At 39.8% G+C, this 18,429-nt stretch overlaps 1 protein-coding gene across 10 annotated transcripts in view; it reads left to right on the forward strand.

The window, feature by feature from the left end:
* adgrb3 (adhesion G protein-coupled receptor B3) overlaps positions 1 to 18,429 on the forward strand; it is a 124,628-nt gene that overhangs the window by 98,328 nt on the left and 7,871 nt on the right. For 7 of the 10 annotated variants that reach the window (XM_089011519.1, XM_089011524.1, XM_089011520.1 and 4 more), the window contains 11 exons: positions 3,545 to 3,671; positions 4,591 to 4,694; positions 4,792 to 4,894; positions 11,260 to 11,410; positions 13,222 to 13,291; positions 13,703 to 13,769; positions 14,616 to 14,719; positions 15,284 to 15,382; positions 15,599 to 15,770; positions 15,836 to 15,931; positions 17,035 to 17,074. In XM_089011519.1, the coding sequence (XP_088867645.1) occupies positions 3,545 to 3,671; positions 4,591 to 4,694; positions 4,792 to 4,894; positions 11,260 to 11,410; positions 13,222 to 13,291; positions 13,703 to 13,769; positions 14,616 to 14,719; positions 15,284 to 15,382; positions 15,599 to 15,770; positions 15,836 to 15,931; positions 17,035 to 17,074 (1,133 nt within the window). The remainder of the gene's footprint in view (positions 1 to 3,544; positions 3,672 to 4,590; positions 4,695 to 4,791; positions 4,895 to 11,259; positions 11,411 to 13,221; positions 13,292 to 13,702; positions 13,770 to 14,615; positions 14,720 to 15,283; positions 15,383 to 15,598; positions 15,771 to 15,835; positions 15,932 to 17,034; positions 17,075 to 18,429) is intronic. The other 3 variants (XM_089011522.1, XM_089011526.1, XM_089011523.1) reach the window with 1 other exon arrangement.

An 18,429-nucleotide genomic window follows, 5' to 3' on the forward strand; every position in this document is an offset into this window, starting at 1 on the left:
TTTTATTTTATTGAGGTGTGAGTGTGAGCAGACATTTGGAAGCTCCTCATTCCTTTTGGGAAATTCAGACTACAGTCTCCACTGTCCCTTGCTGTAATAATAAACATTCCTGCCCTATTGGTCAAATGACACAGCAGAAGTTGCTTGGTGCACTAATATACAGCTATACACTCACTAGCCATAACATGTACTTGCAGGATTGATTTAGATTTAAAACAAGAGGTGTGTCACGTAATGTGCCTTTCCACTGAATTTAGTTTATACTGTCAGGGAGGTATTATTCACTTTTGTTGACATTGCATTTTCTTTCCGCTTGTCTTACTTTCCAGTAAATAAAGCATGAATCTCAATGACAACACTCAGTGATATACAGGAAGTCGTTATCTATAAATCTTCTCATGATTCAATTTAGAATTGTCTAGCATCGGTGGAGGTCTCTGTGCTCTCGCGATTGTTGTTTGTGCAGTGCATCGTAAGGTTTGCAATCATAGGGACGGCTGTTATACTCCACTGCAACCGACAACAGACACGTGTGAGACGATGAAATATAAACATTGAATTCAAACACTGACAATCAATAATTTTAGTGTTTGAATGTTAGGTGAAGGGACAATGCATTGTGTGTGTGTTTTTCTTTGGTGTTACCAACATAACTGATAAACTATTTATTGGATTCCCATCGTGACAACGGCCAGGGATGTCAATTGGGAGCCTTTTTTAGGGTTAATTGGTTCTTTTTTTAAAATTGGCCCTTCTTTAGATTCAAGGCTGTTGGCAATTCCTTTCTAATGACCATGAACTCACAACCATAAAGTTAGATTGATAAAAGATAAAAAGAAATCCGGGATTTTGTATTTGTATTTTTGCTCTGGAGGCTTAAAAGGGTTTTGACCAACACAGAAGCAGAGAAAATAACACCCTTAACTACTTGCCAGCCAATGGCAGGGCACTCATAAACAAACACCCCGAGAAAACCTTAACTACTTGCCAGCCAATAGCAGGGCACTCACAAACACCCCGAGAAAACCTTAACTACTTGCCAGCCAATAGCAGGGCACTCACAAACACCCCGAGAAAACCCACGCAGGCCCGAGGGGAACATCCAAACCCTGCACAGGGTGGCTGGAGTTCGACTTGGACCCGGTACCTCAGTACTTTGAAGTCGACGTGTTAACCACTCGATTCTCGGGTCGCCCTTAATCTATTTTTATAGAATATTAAATAAAATCCCGATGGCGCTGAACTGAAACCACACAGATGTTATAGCTCCCATTGCAACATTGCTGTGTACTCTTTTTATTAACCGTGAAGGTAGAAGGTGACATTCTTATCAGAATTACAATTCCAATCAGAATCAGAAAGCCTTTCATAAATATACAAATAAAATAAATATACATTGAAATTTGCAATCTACAGTAGCAATATTGAAAGCGGGGACCTGGGGGGGCAAAAGAGAAAACAAAGTATTCTATGAACAAAACGAAATGCCAGAAGACTGAAATGTACAACAGCACAAAAGGTTTTCATAAAAAGAACTGTACATAGTGCAAAGTATAAAAATACAGCATTAAAAGCACATTTGATATATACAGTAAACCCTCGTTTTTTGAACGTCTCGGTTCTCATCCCATTCGGTTTTCAACCAAAAATGTCATATTTTTTATGCCCCGGTATACAACCGAAATTTGGTTCTCAACCAAACTGAGTACATCTGAATGCATCACTCGACTACCCTCCGTTTCCTTATACGTCACTTCCTAATATGTCACGTCTTCCTCATTGTGACCGACGCATTAATATTGTTGTTGTTTTATTTTTGTGAAAATGGAGACATATTTGGTTAAGATCTCCTGAATAGTATGATTTTAAAGCAAGCAGAGGATGAATTGAAAAGTTAGTGTGCCCTGTGTTTGCCCAAAGACAGCTGGGATAGGTGCCAACACGCCCCGTGGCGGAAAGAAAATAAAAGTTTGTTTTTATAGAATTTTACACATGACCTGCTCTATTATTAAGTTTTTATGCGGTTTATGCGATTAAATAGTTTAAAAGTTGTTTTCTAGACTTTGAACGGATTAAGATTTTTTACATTGATTTTCTTTGAACAAATCGGTTTTCGAACAGGTTTCTGAAACGGATTATGGTCGAAAACCGTGGTATCACTGTATTACTGTATTGACTTGACATAAGGTGACTGTGCTATTTACAAAGTGTGAGTCCATGCTTTTTTCATGTGTTTTTATATGGGAAATGTTCGGATTGTTTTGAGTTTGGTGGGCATATTTATAATTTCTAGTTAGCTTTGTAAAGACACAGGCTTTGGAACCAAACTGGCGTGATTTTTTTCTGATTTAAAGAATAAGCTCACAGGTGTTGTTAGTTTTGCACAGTTACTATTTATTGAGGAAAACTGACACTTGCTTTTTATCATTATTGTTTTTGCTTTGGCTGAAGCAATTTTCTAAAGACCCATTTTTGAAGTTATGTTATATGATCCGATTAGATCAGCAGGTGTGTTTCATGAAGTACAGGAGTGCTGTAAACAGTGCAGCATGTGTTGTCAGAAATTATGTTTTGGACGTTGTGATCCAATGGGTTGTTCATTTCCAGTATTGGAGTATGGAGAAATCCACATTCGGGTTTTTTGGGGATTTTTGACAGTGTGTAGAAAACAAACACAAGCGGTACAGTATAATCAGCGATTGATATGAAAAATACAATTAAAGAAAATGTGCTCCTCCTCATTCCCCTGCCACAGTGGTGTGAAGTGGATACTGGTAGGAACCATTCGCGCTGCTCCAGCGGGGTGGTATCACTGTCGCGGGCTTCTAATCTCGCTCGCTTTTTGCCCCGGGGCCACCACCCTTTTGGGCGTAAAATAACGTTGAGGAATTATCCTGAAGCGTTATTATTATCCCCGTTTTGGAAGCAGAAGTCGGGTCGATTCAATATACTCCGCGTTAGCGTGCGCAGCTGCTCTCGTTGGGCTAGCCTCCTCCTTCTCTGACGCCGGCTAGGAGCCGCGCAGCATTTGTCGGATTCCAGGGTGAAAAATCCTTGCTAGGAAACGTCCAAAGGCTGCTAATTAAAACGGTGCAGAGGGAGGGGGAAGCAAGGAAAAGAACGGAATAACAGGTGCAAAAGGAGGGTGGAAGTGGCCGTTCCGACCGGAGACAAGCGAATAATAATTAAAAAAAGGAAGCACAGGAAAAGATGCAGGTAAATATGACCGCTCGTTTTTCAGCGTGATTGATACCGAAGCGGTGTGTTTGTGTTGGAATCAGCACCAGGGTGTCTGGACAGCTCCCTTAATCAACAGCCACCTCCTTCTTTTCTCCAACCCTTTTCTGCTCTCTTGGCGACGTACAGCTGTATGCTCCGAGGGCTCCGGCGCCTTCTCTCCATGATTTGTTTATTTCATTATTTTCTGTAGTCCTCGCGCATGTTCGGGTAGTATCAATAATAGATTAATGCAAAAAAAGAAGTACAACGCGTACACTTAAAACGACACGAACGTGTCTGAAAAATCGGTGTCTTGTCTTTTCAGGAACGATTCTTGGGGAGCTTGGTCCACAAAGGCGTGTAGAACTGTGCTGACAGATGCCTCGCATACAAAATGCTTATGTGATCGTGTGTCTACCTTCGCCATTTTGGCTCAGCAACCCAGAGAAATGGTAAGTGATTCGTCTTTCTAATTCATGTTGCATTTTTTTTTATTGTGGAATGAAAAGGGGTGAGCTATTCCAGTTAATTTGGTGCTGAGGGTGGACTTGATGTGTGTATATTTGTGTGTGGCACTGGTGGGGGGCTTTTTTAGTGTGTACACGCTCTCTGTGCTTATCATCTAATACACTTTACCCAAGAAAGAAAACAATAACTTTTTAATCATTTACCACCTAGTGGTTCTAAAAATAGGGAGGTGAATGGATTGGGAAAAAATATATAGTTTCTGTTATTGAAATAACTACCATGAGAACATGGAGTACTGTACAGCGTGGCCTGGATCGTTTATTAGTGAAGTTCCACAGAGAGCATTTCACTGCTAGGCCTTGGTAACACCACTAAAATAAATGTTATTGAAGCAATTTAATAATAATGATCATACTAATTGTTATTATAATAAAACATATTGGTGACAAAGTAGCTGGTAACTGTTAAGTCACATAATAGAGTCAACTGTTTTTTTTTTCTTTTGTTTTTTGTTTTTTTTTTCTTTTGTTTTTTGTTTTTTTTTGTTGGGAAGATATTCACACAGTGGTGTGCGGGTCACATATTTTCATTGTTGAGCATTCACACCTCTGTATTGTGTTACCTTGACACACCTAACGATGCATCACGCACCCTGGACCTCTTCTAGAGAATGAATTCAACGACCACTACACAACAGTACTGCTATTGTTGTACTTCTGTACTCAGCCTCATTATGATAAATGGATAGATATCAGCTTTTCCAATTTAATTGAAGCAATGGATAATAAATATTATGCACCTACATTTTTTTCGACTGCTCCCCCCTGTGTGCATCAGATAAGATTGACATTCCTGCATGCACAATGTGGGAGCATCCACTGACCTACTCTATCTTCTCCGCAGACCATGGAATACTCAGGGGTCCCATCTGTGACATTGATAGTTGGCTGCGGTCTGTCATGCCTCGCCTTGATCACGTTGGCGGTGATATACACCGTGTTATGGAGGTAAAAACTGAAGTCCTCACAATGACGCAACATTGAAACTATGTGTGTCTTATATTTAAAAATGTTTTCACATTTTTATGCCCTCTCATTTCCTTAGATACATCCGCTCGGAACGGTCCATTATCCTGCTTAACTTCTGCTTATCTATCATCTGCTCCAATATATTGATCCTTGTCGGGCAAACACAGACACACAATGTGGTAAGTGACATGTGCCCATTTTCTAGTTAGCCATCACATCTAAAAACACAATGCCTGACGTTTATTTGTAAACACAAAGTGGAACAACATTAAATCAATGTTGGGCTTTGTGCTTGCCATGCTTAGCATGTATTGGGTGTCACAAGGAAATACAGCATTCCTTGTAATTTTAAGGACTCTTTCGAGATGGTTCCAACTTTTTAGTCAAGCAATCTTCAATAATTCTTCCCACATCAGTGAATTAGTCATGTCTCCATATAGTTAATTACTCAAGCTTGAGGCAATATGCAGTGCGCTATACTTGGAACTTGTATGGAACTAGCAGGGGCACAAATGTTTACCATACTTTCCAGTGTATAAGGAGCACCAGAGTCTTAGGTGCACTCCCAATGAATGGTGTATTTTGAAACATTTTCCATATACGTATCACAATTGAGAATGTTGGCTTTTTAGTTGTTGTTTTTTTTTGAATGAACCTATATGCTCATGTTTATTTCTCCTCCCTTCACCGTTAACTGAAGGAACTGAAAGGTTTTCGCATGACATTTTAATTAAGTATGATTAACTTTTAAAGAGTCAGGTGCAGAAAGTGGTTCAAATGTGTATGTGTGACTTTTTAAGAGGTGGAAAATGAGAGAACTTTGGAAGGAGAAACAAGGGCATTTATCGGAAGTGTAATCTGTTTTATTGTGCATTTTGTTATGCCAGATGTTGTCTGTGTTATAGAGTGCAAACAAACAACAATGTAACAGCTTTAGTGCAGCTCCCTTAAAGCAAATAGCTCCTTTTGTTTTGGGTGCCGTGCTAAAGAAGCCTCAAGTGTAAAATTTCAATGGAAAAGAAATCTTGCAGTTCAAGGGTGAACATGCAACCTTACTGAGATGGACTTGAATTGAGCATTACCGGTATATTGTCCTTTGTCACAGTGACAAACCAATGGGGCACAACATGGCAAGGGTGGTTTTTGTTGCTACCCCCACCCTAAAAAAAAGCAATGTTTAAAAAGCACAGATTATTTATTAATTATTTTTTGAATACCAAATGAGCAGCTATGCAATAGTTTGCCAGTTTTTTATCACGACACCAGGGAAGATGCTGCACCACTCAATCAAAGACTAATGAAGCCGTTGAGATAATTTCTTCACTAATCGAAAAAGCTAATCTGCGGTTTAAAAGCAATTCTTGTACTCGGTTGATTTGAGTGTGATGACTCAGACATGTTAGTTTTGCTGTTGTTGTTAATGAAAAGCTAAACTTGACGTCGAAGTGAGCAGGACTCAAAAGGACGATGGCAGCTCCTCATAAATATGGATTTGCACTCCAGCTTTGGTTAGTGGCCTGTAAAACAAAAAAAAAGTTTGGCAAACAGTTGTTGTGATTTACTAGCTGCCCACACAGATGCCCTCCTCAGTCAGTTGGCAGCACTACACCGACGCATTGTCAGATTGCAAAGACATGTCATTGTGTACCAGGACTGAAGTTTTATTTTTTACCCAGCTCACTGAATTTCCCCTTTCTCCACTGCCCTGCATCATTAGACCAGATCCTTTGTTTTGGTGAGTGCTCATCAAAGTTCATTGCGACTTGACGACTTTATGGGAAGGTACGACTTATCGGGAAGCAGATGGTCTTGCCAGCAGTTTTTACAAGACATTGTTCATAAATCCACGCTCTACCTTTATTCAATTAATTTAGTCCAATGAAAACGGAACTGCAGATAGCTGATGATGACAAGATTTGCATAAAATGATTGCATCTTCAAAGATTTAATAATTAGCATTGTATGGGGAACATTTTTGCCCGTTCCATTTGTCCTAATCTGAATACACACATCCGATACACATTTATCAGGTGCACAGTAGCATCCAAGATGATGAATGCACAGAATCGAGCTGTGGGCGTCTTGAGAGCGGCGTCGATTTGAAGCATTGCCTGATTGAATCCAGCCGCCTTATGGTCTTGATTACAACAACTACATAAGTCCCCCTAATTACATATTTGCATCCAAAATCTTCTGTTGGTATATCAAAATCCACATGCATAATGACAATTTGACTCTCAACAAACAAACACGGCTATCTCGAAGAGGGCTTGATGTAAACCCCCCCAACCAAAGTGCTTATGTTGACCCATTTTTTATTAATGTAAATGACAAATACGTGGTAGTATATGATAGTAACATTATATATTCATTTGACCTCACATCTTTGTAAAATGACAGAGAAGGCTATCATGAGCTCTGTCATTGTCATGGTAACCCCTCATTGCGGTATACAATGAGAAGGTTATGGCATTCGGTAAGCATTAAATAAACAAATTAATAAAGAATTGCTCCATGAAGCTGGATTCTTCCATCAGTCTCCTTCAGTGCCGTTGAAAAGAATGTATGAAGTGGTATGATCATTGCCTTTTGTTTTGCTTTCCTGCATATTGTTATAATATGTGATGAATATTCCACGCGTTTGATCAGACCTCGTTTTCGGGCGGGAGGCCAGCGAAAACACAGCCCTGGTGTGGGTTTAATTGCCACGTTACATGACATTGCCACACTTGTTGTTGCTCCAACCCTTGAAAGAGGTGCATGTAATTGACCCCATTGTTTGTGAATTCGGAGTCACCTAATAGAAATCATCTCAAAGTTTTGGCGGTGTCCTCCCGGGAGCAGCAGATTCACTGATTCACCTTTGGTTATCTGTGTTTTGCCTTTGTCCTCCCTCTGGGTTCATCTTACTTTGTGGGAGGAAGGAAACTAAAGACGCATATGGGCACTGTTGTGATTTATAAACATTAGGGTCTTACTCTTTGGAATTATTGTCAAACTATAATGGGTAAGCATTCATGAGGTGATAATATGGATATGGATGGAGGTCTAATGTGTGCCAACTTGTCTTTTCACTTTGTTTATAGTTCATAATATTGATCATGAAATAAGTTCAGTGTTACAAGGTTAAAATCTGGATCTACTAAAGGATTCAAATAGATTGCATGTCCATGTGCCGCGTGATTAAGATGGTGTCTTGTTCAAGGCTTGAGTCTTTTCAATTCCTATGTCACTGTCTAACATCAAAGTGCGCTTTAAAAATCTGACCTTACATTGTTTGAAAAAAAAAAACACTTCTGATCAAACTGCTCCTACAGTAACATCCTTGACAACACCCAGGGTGTGCCATTTGTTTGAAATGTTACTCTACAGCCATTCAATATCAACTTTGTTGTATGCAAATTGCAGTTTACGCTGTAAATAGATTTTAGTGAAACCGCTATAGATGGAGGACACTGCTTTGCTGTGGCGACCCCTTGAAGGGAAAAGCCGAAAGGAAAATAATAAAAGTGATACCATAATGATTCTCTTGTTTGCAGCAACACCCAAACTTGTACCTAACACCCCAGCTGCTAGCAAATTCTGCTGTAATCTGTAAGAAGAGTAAATAATGAAACCATTCACAGTGATCGACAAATAAAATTGCTTTTGTGCTTAAAGGTATTTGCCGTGAAATGCCATGTCAACATGACTTTAATCCAATTAGAGTCAATTCCTAATGCTTCCAGAGTATTATTTTGTTCGCATGTATTACTACAATCCCCTGTTACATATTTAAACTGACTACCACAAAGAGCAAATACTGTATCGTACCTAAAATGGTCTTTGACAGTGTGTTGCAACACATTCTCTTTCATTTCCTAATCAATAGAGCAAATGTAGACTTTAATTGTTCAAACTTATGTCCAGTTTCAACACGCTAGCATTGAATCAGCGAACTGTTCGCCTTTTGGGTGTCTTATCTGTGCTATGATATTTAATGTGGTCCTTTCCTCACTTTCTTTGTTACCATGGATACCAACTCAGTGAGCTCCCGACATTTGCTTTTCTAAAGGCCAGTGTGAACTCCTGGTTTCATCCGTGCTTGTTTTATACAACTGGCTACAGTCGTCCGGTGCTTTCATACTGTGCATAATGATAAAACGCGTGGAATAGTCATCACATATTATAACAATATGCAGGAAAGCAAAACAAAAGGCAATGATTATACCACTTCACACGTTCTTTTCAACGGCAGTGAAGGAGACTGATGGGAAGAACCCAGCTTCGTGGAGCAATTGGTTCATTATTAATTTGTTTATTTAATGCTTACCGAATGCCATAACCTTCTCATTGTATACCGCAATGAGGGGTTACCATGACAACGACAAAGATCATGATAGCCTTCTCTGTCATTTTACAAAGATGTGAGGTCAAATGAATATATAATGTTACTATCATGTACTACCACGTATTTGTCATATTAATATTTTTCCAAATACACTGATGATATTGAATAGTATACAAAGATCATTTAACCAAGTATAATACAGATGATCTGTTTCCAGAAAACAGCACGAGTAGTTTAAAATGTACCAAGAAAAACATGGTTATGAAAAAATACATCTCGGTACTCTTTTTATATTTAGTGGCAAATGCTTTCACTGGCTGTTCTTGAGGCAGATATCTCATTGACGCTGCATAAACTCACATTTCTAATTTACGACAGGATCATGTGGATGTATATCTTGGGATATCTGCCGACCTTGATCGGAAACATGCTTTGACACTTTCAACAATCAGTAGAGCACGGTCGTGTTGCAAGTAGTTATTGGTCATTTACTTTGGTTGCTGTATGAGACACTTCATTAAGTTAGTACACCTGCATTCCAGATGAAAATCCTGAACAATGTTGAAGAAAATTGATATCTAAATCTGATCCTTATCACAAGAAGCACACTTAAAGAGATTTTTTGTTGTTTCATGGCTTTGACACAATCTTCAAAGAGTATTGTACACCTTGGTGGCAGTTTCATATACACATAATAACACAAAAAATAGTAGTACCAGCTCAGCAAATTATAGGAATATAAATTACTTTTGGTTGATGAAAAAGAATATGTGTCTTTGAGGTGTGTTATATTCTTTGCGTTATCTCAAAGGGATTTTATTGACCACTCAATGACATTTTGAATTTGTGTTAGCATCCCGCTAGAATATTCTCGCTAACAGGATATTTATAAGGCATTGTTATATGGTTTGGAGAAGCATAGTCACCTTTTTTCTCATATGTTTTCAAGAATTTGTGTAACGTGTCAGTACAATGCAAACAAAATGATGTGCCAGTCAAAACTGCAATTACATTTGGAAAGGCAGGGTTTTGAGAGAGCTGATGTACAAGATCTCATTAAACTGTGCAGCTCTCTCGAGTAATGCCTCAGCCTGTAAATGCGCATGCTATCAACCCAATCCGTGTCATAGTTTTACTCTCCTTAGTTTATTCTCATTTCTTGTGCATCTGGGAAAGCCCACTCTACATTAATGCTTGTCTTGTCATGTTTCAATCCACATTTATGGGCTTAATGTCTCCCGTGGGTTGAAGCGAATACCTACCGCCTTGTCAGGTATACAGTAATACGGGATTACTCTCTCATTTCAACCCCATGCACACACCGGTGGGTGGATATCGTGTGCTTCCCTCAATGGAGACATCCAGGGGAAGTCACTGTGTAAATGCCCTGGGATGCCATGATACACCAGAGTCTTTACCTCACACCAAACTCGTCTGCCTAAAGTATGCTCTCTCAGTGTCAATGTGCCTTCACAAGACTCTTAAGGATACCTCTTTATTCCTAATCCTCTACCAAACGATTTCCCTCTGGCGACGTCTCCCGGTGGAACAAAGATGGACGTGCTAATGAAGTCACAAACGCCGTTCCATTATTGAGCCCAAATGCTATCTTCTGCCTCCAGTGCAGCACCCCCTGTCATTTAAGAAGTGTTTTGCTTTTTTTGCTCTTATGGGCGCTGCGTACAACAGTTGACCTTGGCCTACGTGCCTGCATGGGGGATCCCCGGCATACTAATGAGGGTCAATGCAGGGGAATGCAACATCGTGGCGTGCTGTGTCCGCCAGTCTGGCTCTGATCTTTATGGCCACTGCCACCTCTGGTGCTGCAACTGATTCAACTGGGCTTTGTGTACTGCACAGCGTCGCTTCTTGATTTTAGGGGATCTTTATTGTTGTTTTCACCAAGCTTAAGGAGGTTAGTTTTACATTGTGTCAGGATAGCACAAAGAAGAACCTGTAATATTTTGAAGCAGGAGGTGCTACTTTATTATTGATTTACAGCTGACCATCACTTGCTCTGATTTGGCCTTGGTCATGTTCAAAATATTTGTTTTCGAATCAATGATAATGTGAAAGCGTTTATTCAGAGTGTCTTCCGCCTTTCGCCCAAATACAGCTGGGCCCCCATGACCCTCGTGACAAATAAGTGGTTTCACATAATGGATGGCTGAATGGATTTACAGCATCCCTTTCCCTTTTTCTATTTGTGACTAGGGCGTCTGCATTATGACAACAGCCCTTCTGCACTTCTTCTTCTTGGCATCGTTCTGCTGGGTTCTCACGGAGGCTTGGCAGTCTTACATGGCAGTGACAGGAAAGGTTCGGACCAGACTCATCCGCAAGCGCTTTCTCTGTCTAGGCTGGGGTAAGTAATGAGCAGAATTTCTCACTGACAGTTCACATCTTCTGCCCTTCAGCACAAGGTTCATTTAGTAAAAGTCATGGCACGAGGCAGCGAGATTGTCATGTCATTTGACAAGGCTGTTTTTGCACTCGAGTCAACATGGACCAACCTTGAATTATGAAATGGATGGGAGGGAGGTTGGCAGATGCTTTCAGTGCAGACACTCCATAGCAAGTGTGCATGTACTACAATAGTGAATATACACCTCATGTTGTCAAATACTGATTTCATCAAGTCGTGTTGAAGTGCTTAAATAGAACCGTTGTAAAATTTCTAAACGATTCCACATAATATCCGGTGTTTTTTCTTTTTTGGGTTTTTTTCAATGGCACGCCAGCTCAAATCAAATTCCAACAAACCTCAGATGTTTATAGTTGTATTAAGTTCATCCTGTCTACAATACACTGTCTGTAAGAAAAGAATCTGTTTAAAATTAAACTCAGATGTTCATGATTGCAAAAAAATGAGTGAATCCTGGTTCAAAGAGTTCCTTCTTTCAGATAAACAGAAATATCTCCCGTTAAAAGGAAAAAAAGAAAGAACCCACATTCATTCTTCTTGTTACCTAGCAACAAATATGGCTCTCTTAGTCATTGCAGAGCCACTGCTTCATGAGCATAGCATTAGCTATTCAATTCAGTTTGTAAGAAACATGCCTTAACAGATTATTGGTGTCACGTTTTGCGTGGTGGTGATGGCAGATGTGGATCCCAAAAAGCAGGCAGGAGGGAGGAGCAGGTTGTATTTGAGAAATTGTATTAAAATAAAGTCAACGGGAACAAAATCTAAAACATCAAAGTCATTCAAGCAGAAAAATACAAAGTATCAAATAAAGACCAAGAGTAAAAGTCTGCCAAGATGAAACAAACACATGCATATAACATACATCAACAATGACCCGACAGCGAACGGTCATGCCAGGAGTCCTTTTGAGTGTCACTGATTGTAACGACCAGCACCTGCGAGGCAGCAGGCAGGGCTGACAGCGCTACCCGGTGGTCGCCAATCCGAACGTGCCAGTCCGCCAAGGCTCGGGATGACCAGCACCTGTGCAGGTGCAGGCGGGGCCGACAGCGCCACCCGTTGGTCACCAACCAGATCATAACAGTTGGATGCTAAAAACAGACTTTTTTTGTACCCAACTACTTTACCAGATTAAATCAATGCGTGACATTTTTCATCACTTTAAGAGTCAGAACAATTCTAAAATGGATTAATAAAGAAGCTGCATGCCAAATGTCACTTGTGCTTTCTTACTTCCACCCATATGAAATATTGCGGGCGATGATTTATGGGACTCGGGTGTATCCTCTGCACACGTTAGCACTCAAGCACTGCAAAGACCGACTCTGGATAGCCGTGAGAGCAGCATGCACCTTCTGCCTCCAGGAAACTGATTACATCAATAGCACCTGCATGAGCTTTCAAAAAAAAAAAAACTTAATATTCTGAGCACACAGAAGAGGGACTGATCCCATCACACCAGATTATTCGTCTTTTTTTCCTCGTTTTTTTTTTTTTTCTTTTTTTTCCACCATGCAATGATTAAAAACTTCACAGCCTCATAAACATCAATTATCAGGAATCACAGGGGATTTCGAGTCCTTTTGCAGCTTTAATGATACACCAAAAACATATTCAAAGTATTTAATAGTATCATTCTTGCGTAATTGTGTCACATCTCAGAAAGTTTCCTTCCATTTTACAGACAGCGCTGTACTCAATGCATAACACAGTTGTCTAGACTCATCATTGATTGTTTTCTCTTGAAGGATTACCAGCTTTGGTGGTTGCTGTATCGATAGGATTCACTAAAACAAAGGGCTATGGGACACCCTTATAGTAAGTTGACCTTTATGCATGCGTTGAATATTCACTGCACAAAGCCGTAGGCTATGTTAATGGTAACACTTGAGCAAAATGATTAAGTGCATCGGTACTGGCTCACTCAGCTTGAACAGATCCATAAAGATTGTCCCAAAAACGCCATTGGATTTAACGATTGCTCTGCAGGACCCCAATTTCTCCAGTTGTATCGCAGCTTGATACCAATGGCATGAAATCCACTTAGATTCTCTTTAGTGTGTCAAATTCTGCAAATAAGGTTACGACATATAATATGTCATATTATCATCATATCATAATATGACATATAATTGGTGGAGAAAATACAAGCGGTTATTCTGTGTGCCATTAACATAGATATTAATCACTGGCTGCAAGTTAACTGTTGCTCCCTGTGTTTCTCTGCAGCTGTTGGCTGTCTTTGGAGGGTGGGCTCCTGTATGCCTTTGTTGGACCTGCAGCTGCTGTTGTTCTGGTAAGCCTCAACCAGTAAGCCTTCTTGACGACAGGGAATGGTTGGGAAATTGAGACATGACCCAAAACATAGACATATTAAGGAAACATGGTGGTAGACTGGGGAGAAACAGATGCAATGAACACCAACCGAGATTCAAGCTATCGGAACAAAGCCATCTTTTGCAAATTATGGTACACGCCAAATGTTTGTTTCTAAAGTTTCAGTCGTTCAAATAAAAATATGGATGCTCTTACTCTGTCAGGGGGACTCCCACTGGAATAATGACTGCCAATTTATGTGGAAAAACATCATTCAGAAGTAGAATTTGAAATCAAGTCATATTTTACAAAAGTTTGCGAGCCAAAGACACAGAGATTTTCTTTTTTTTTCATCATTTCTGGAGTTTTCTATTGCCTCACCATGAAAATGGCATCACGAACAAGGAACACTTCTAATTATTTGTAAAGCAACGACATATAAAGCCTCAAATTGCACACTGCTGTGCCAGAAAAGTTGCTGCTAATGTTAGATGAAGGTGCCTTTGAAAGGAAAAATGTTTCTTATTAGGCAGATCTTTTCCTAAGGCTGCCGTGCCGGACTGAGTGTGCACGGCAATGCTCATCCGCTGGCTGAAATGTGACAGATATGAGAAAAAAACGCACACATTCACAGAGAATGAGTGAGTAGAGGTCGAAGCTCGGTGCACACACGCAAAATTGAGGTGGGGAGAAAAATGGGACAATGACATCAATCATTGGCAACTAATGGAAAATGTCATCTTGGCAAGACGTGCTTTTAACATTAAGTTGAAAATAATTGTTGCATTGATATGATTTATTGAATATTTTTCTGCTTCATTTCTAGGTCAACATGGTGATCGGTATTCTCGTGTTTAATAAATTAGTGTCCAGAGACGGCATACTGGACAAGAAGATGAAGCATCGAGCAGGGTATGACAGCACGTCCTTGTTAGTACCATCATTTTTCTTCTTTTATTATTCATTATTTTAATACCAGCATGAGTACTGACAACTAATTTGAACTCGTGTTCCGCCGCTTAGAAAACTTAGCTTGCCCAACTGGTTTGAATCTTTCCAGCATGTTTTATTTTGATAGTCGATGTCTATCTCAAAACTTGATGTATGAATTAGTTTAATTTCAATTCAATGTTTACCCTGTTTCTGTAAATATTGAACCAGAGAGACCAATTCCATTGTTTTTTTTTCCTATAGATTGAAAACATTGAGATAATTTTCATATTAGTTGCTGATTTGTAGCGCCGAGAAAGCAATATTTACAGCTGCTTAAACATACCCAGTGTTGGAACGTATTGAAAGTGGAAATCACAGGACGTAATGAGGTCAGCTTTCTCACAGAGCGACATGAATACATATTTTGTTGGCAGAATAAGTCCAAGTTGAAACTATATTACGTCCACACGCTGTCTGCGTTTGCCGTTGCTAATATTTGACATTGCAGAGTTTGTGATTATTAACGTGTTCGGTCACGCCGTTGTCTCTTATGCCCCACAGACAGATGAGTGAGCCGCACACGGGATTGACTCTCAAGTGCGCCAAATGTGGTGTTGTATCAACGACTGCTTTGTCAGCGACTACAGCGAGCAATGCGATGTAAGTGAATGCAAATCAATAAGACAATGCTGCATACACGACCGGTCCACCTTGATAATGCAGAACCATTGCCATGGCAACTGCTGTAGATCAGATCATGGCAGGAATGAAAAATAAATAAATAAACATCTCAGTTGTGCTTGTGATTTAACATCTTGTAGATGATGGAGAATACCATGTCGTAATATGCATATTTCATTTTTAAAAAATTCTCAGGGCGTCGCTGTGGAGCTCCTGCGTAGTCCTGCCTCTACTGGCCTTGACCTGGATGTCCGCAGTGCTAGCCATGACGGACAAGCGCTCTTTCCTCTTTCAAATACTTTTTGCAGTCTTTGACTCACTACAAGGTTTTGTCATTGTGATGGTGCACTGCATCCTTCGGCGAGAGGTACAAACTTGTTTTTATTTGTGATGTTGAGGGAGGACAAAGGAAAATTATCATCATGATTTTAGGTCCAAGATGCATTCAGATGTCGACTCCGAAACTGCCAAGATCCAATCAGTGGTGATGCAACGGGGGGCTTTCCTAATGGCCATGCTCAGATAATGGTAAGTGTGGTTTCTTCACTTTTATCATTACAGCTTTCGCCCATTTGATCCTGAGCTTCATTTCTATTGAGCTGCAGGGGTTGGTTTGGTTCAGGATGTTGATTGTGTTTGTTTTTTTTATTCCACTTTGCTTTTCAATTGTCCAAAGGTGTAAAAAGAGTGGTATCGAGAACTCATATGTTGTTTTTTACACTTCTAACTTAGCATTTTTGATTCCTTCACAAAAATGTAATTGTTGTGATTTTAGAATGTAGCACATGCTTCGGTTCTGGCTGCTTAGTACATAAGTTGACATTTATAATGTGCAAAGACAAATTGTGCACTCGACTCTGGGTTCCAGCCACCTTGCTGAGTCAGCTTGTATTCTTTATGCAAATGAGTCGTGCAGCTCTGTGCAGGCAGCTCAGTCCAAAATGAATATGTCAATAATGATAAATAGATGAGGATGGAATACACAGTTCACAATGAACTGCATTTCGTCTTCTTGTGAGATGGTTTGCAAAGGTCACTGGCATTCTCTTAATTCTCTTAATCCAGAGTCCCCTGAATAGATTCCACATGCCATTTTTGCCCCTCTTATGCCCTTAAAGCTCAAGCCTTTATTTTTGTTTAATTGAAATAATTGACCCCCATCCCCATCAGGCATGCATCTCCCTCGTTTCCTCTCCTGGGATAATGGAGCATCGCTCTCCACCACACCATTAAAATTGGCATGCCAGTCTCTTCATCTCGCTACCATACCAGTGGCATGTCAGAGAAATGATCTGACATGAGTATTGTAATACTCCTCTTAGGGAAATAGTCTTGACAAAAGCAGAGTGGCGTCTGGCTCTCTCGGTTTAATACGGTCATTTGCAATAGGTGCAAAATGCCTCGCTTTCCATTTGTACCGTCATGCATAGATATGCATATATGCTCACTGGCCACTCCATTAGTGTTGGAAAAGGATCCACCATAAGTGCGATCTTGAAAAGTATGCCTTTAAAACATGCATTTATCGAAAAATGTTTTGTTTTGACTGATGTGTAGCATAGTAGGAGGTGTTTCCCAGATGTAAAATGATTGTTGTTCCCAGATGTAAAATGATGTTTCCTCATTTGCAGACGGATTTCGAAAAGGACGTCGATATTGCCTGCCGGTCAGGTAAGCTCATCCACTTAAATTACCCAAAGGAACTTAGTTTTTGAAAGTAACCCCTGCTTCTCAATGAATTGAAAGAAGATATTATGAATTGAAAATGTTTTTCCAAGTTTTCAGTAGTGTGTGCTTATGTTTGCGACATTGATATAATCCGTTCCATTGTGACAATCCCGCTTGACACACATTTGCAATCACTGGCCCACATTTTGGGAGCATTTTGTAATACATCATGTCATTGAAGATTGATTCTGAAAGAAATATTTTTTTCAACACGTTCTGTAGGGGAGTGCCTATTTATGCTGAGCACTGTAACAACAATTTCCTCCCCTTGCAAGTAAAGACCCCCAAAAGAGGTTAGACAGTAAAAATAGCCGCCGTTGCATAAGAGCCAACAATCCCCACAGGAGTTTTTCACAGTTACCAATGCACTGACTTTAATCTGACAACAAAACATTATAAAAAAGAGCTGTTGGCTACTCCTTATATGGACTTTTTAAGTGGAACCAGACTGCCGTGCATTTCAACAAAGCCACTGTCATTAGACTGTATAAATGTTTCACACCTTCATAAATCGGAGTTCAAGCCCCAGTAGAATTCGGCATGACAGAGTATTAAGTTCTGTGAAGGTCATATTTAGTTTAGTGTCTTCTTTTGTGCTTTTGAGCAGCTTTACAAGAGTAGGTAGTATTTAAGAGTTGTTAAAGAAATACCAAGGTTAAGATCAAATCAATCATACTTATTCAAAGGTCTCAGAAAATCTTCTGGCTCATATACTTCAATAGGAACAAGACACAGTCCTGTCAAACTCAAGTGCATCTATGTGACACACACACACAAATAACAAAAACAAAAGCATTCCTGTGTCATGAATAAATCATGATCAGAAGAAGACAAAAGTACAGCTGCAAATGATTTCAGAGATTGCTCTCTGTGCTCACATTTGTACAATTATTAGTGGTGCACAAAGATGCGTTTGTCGCTGCCGCCTCAGGGGTAAACGTGCATGGTGATGTGCATCTTGCTGAGTGATTGTAGGGTCAGAAGGCAAAATGTTTCGTTTGTATTTCATCCAGATTATGCCTCAGGCAGCATATCATATTAAAAATGATGACATATGATGACATGATGAAAATTTATATATATATATATATAGATAGATAGATAGATAGATAGATAGATAGATAGATATACCTCAGTTCACGAACTTAATTGGTTCCCAGAAAGTGTGTGTACGGCGAAAAGGTCTGCCGAACATTTATTTCTCAAAAGAAACCATTAAAAATAAGAATAATCCGTTCCCCAGTCCACATAAAACAGAATTTTCGACTAAAGAAGCCTTAAAACTACACAAAATATAT

This window comes from Hippocampus bargibanti, linkage group LG13 (assembly GCF_051943395.1).
Source record: "Hippocampus bargibanti isolate YZ-2025 linkage group LG13, ASM5194339v1, whole genome shotgun sequence".
Classification (NCBI taxonomy): domain Eukaryota; kingdom Metazoa; phylum Chordata; class Actinopteri; order Syngnathiformes; family Syngnathidae; genus Hippocampus; species Hippocampus bargibanti.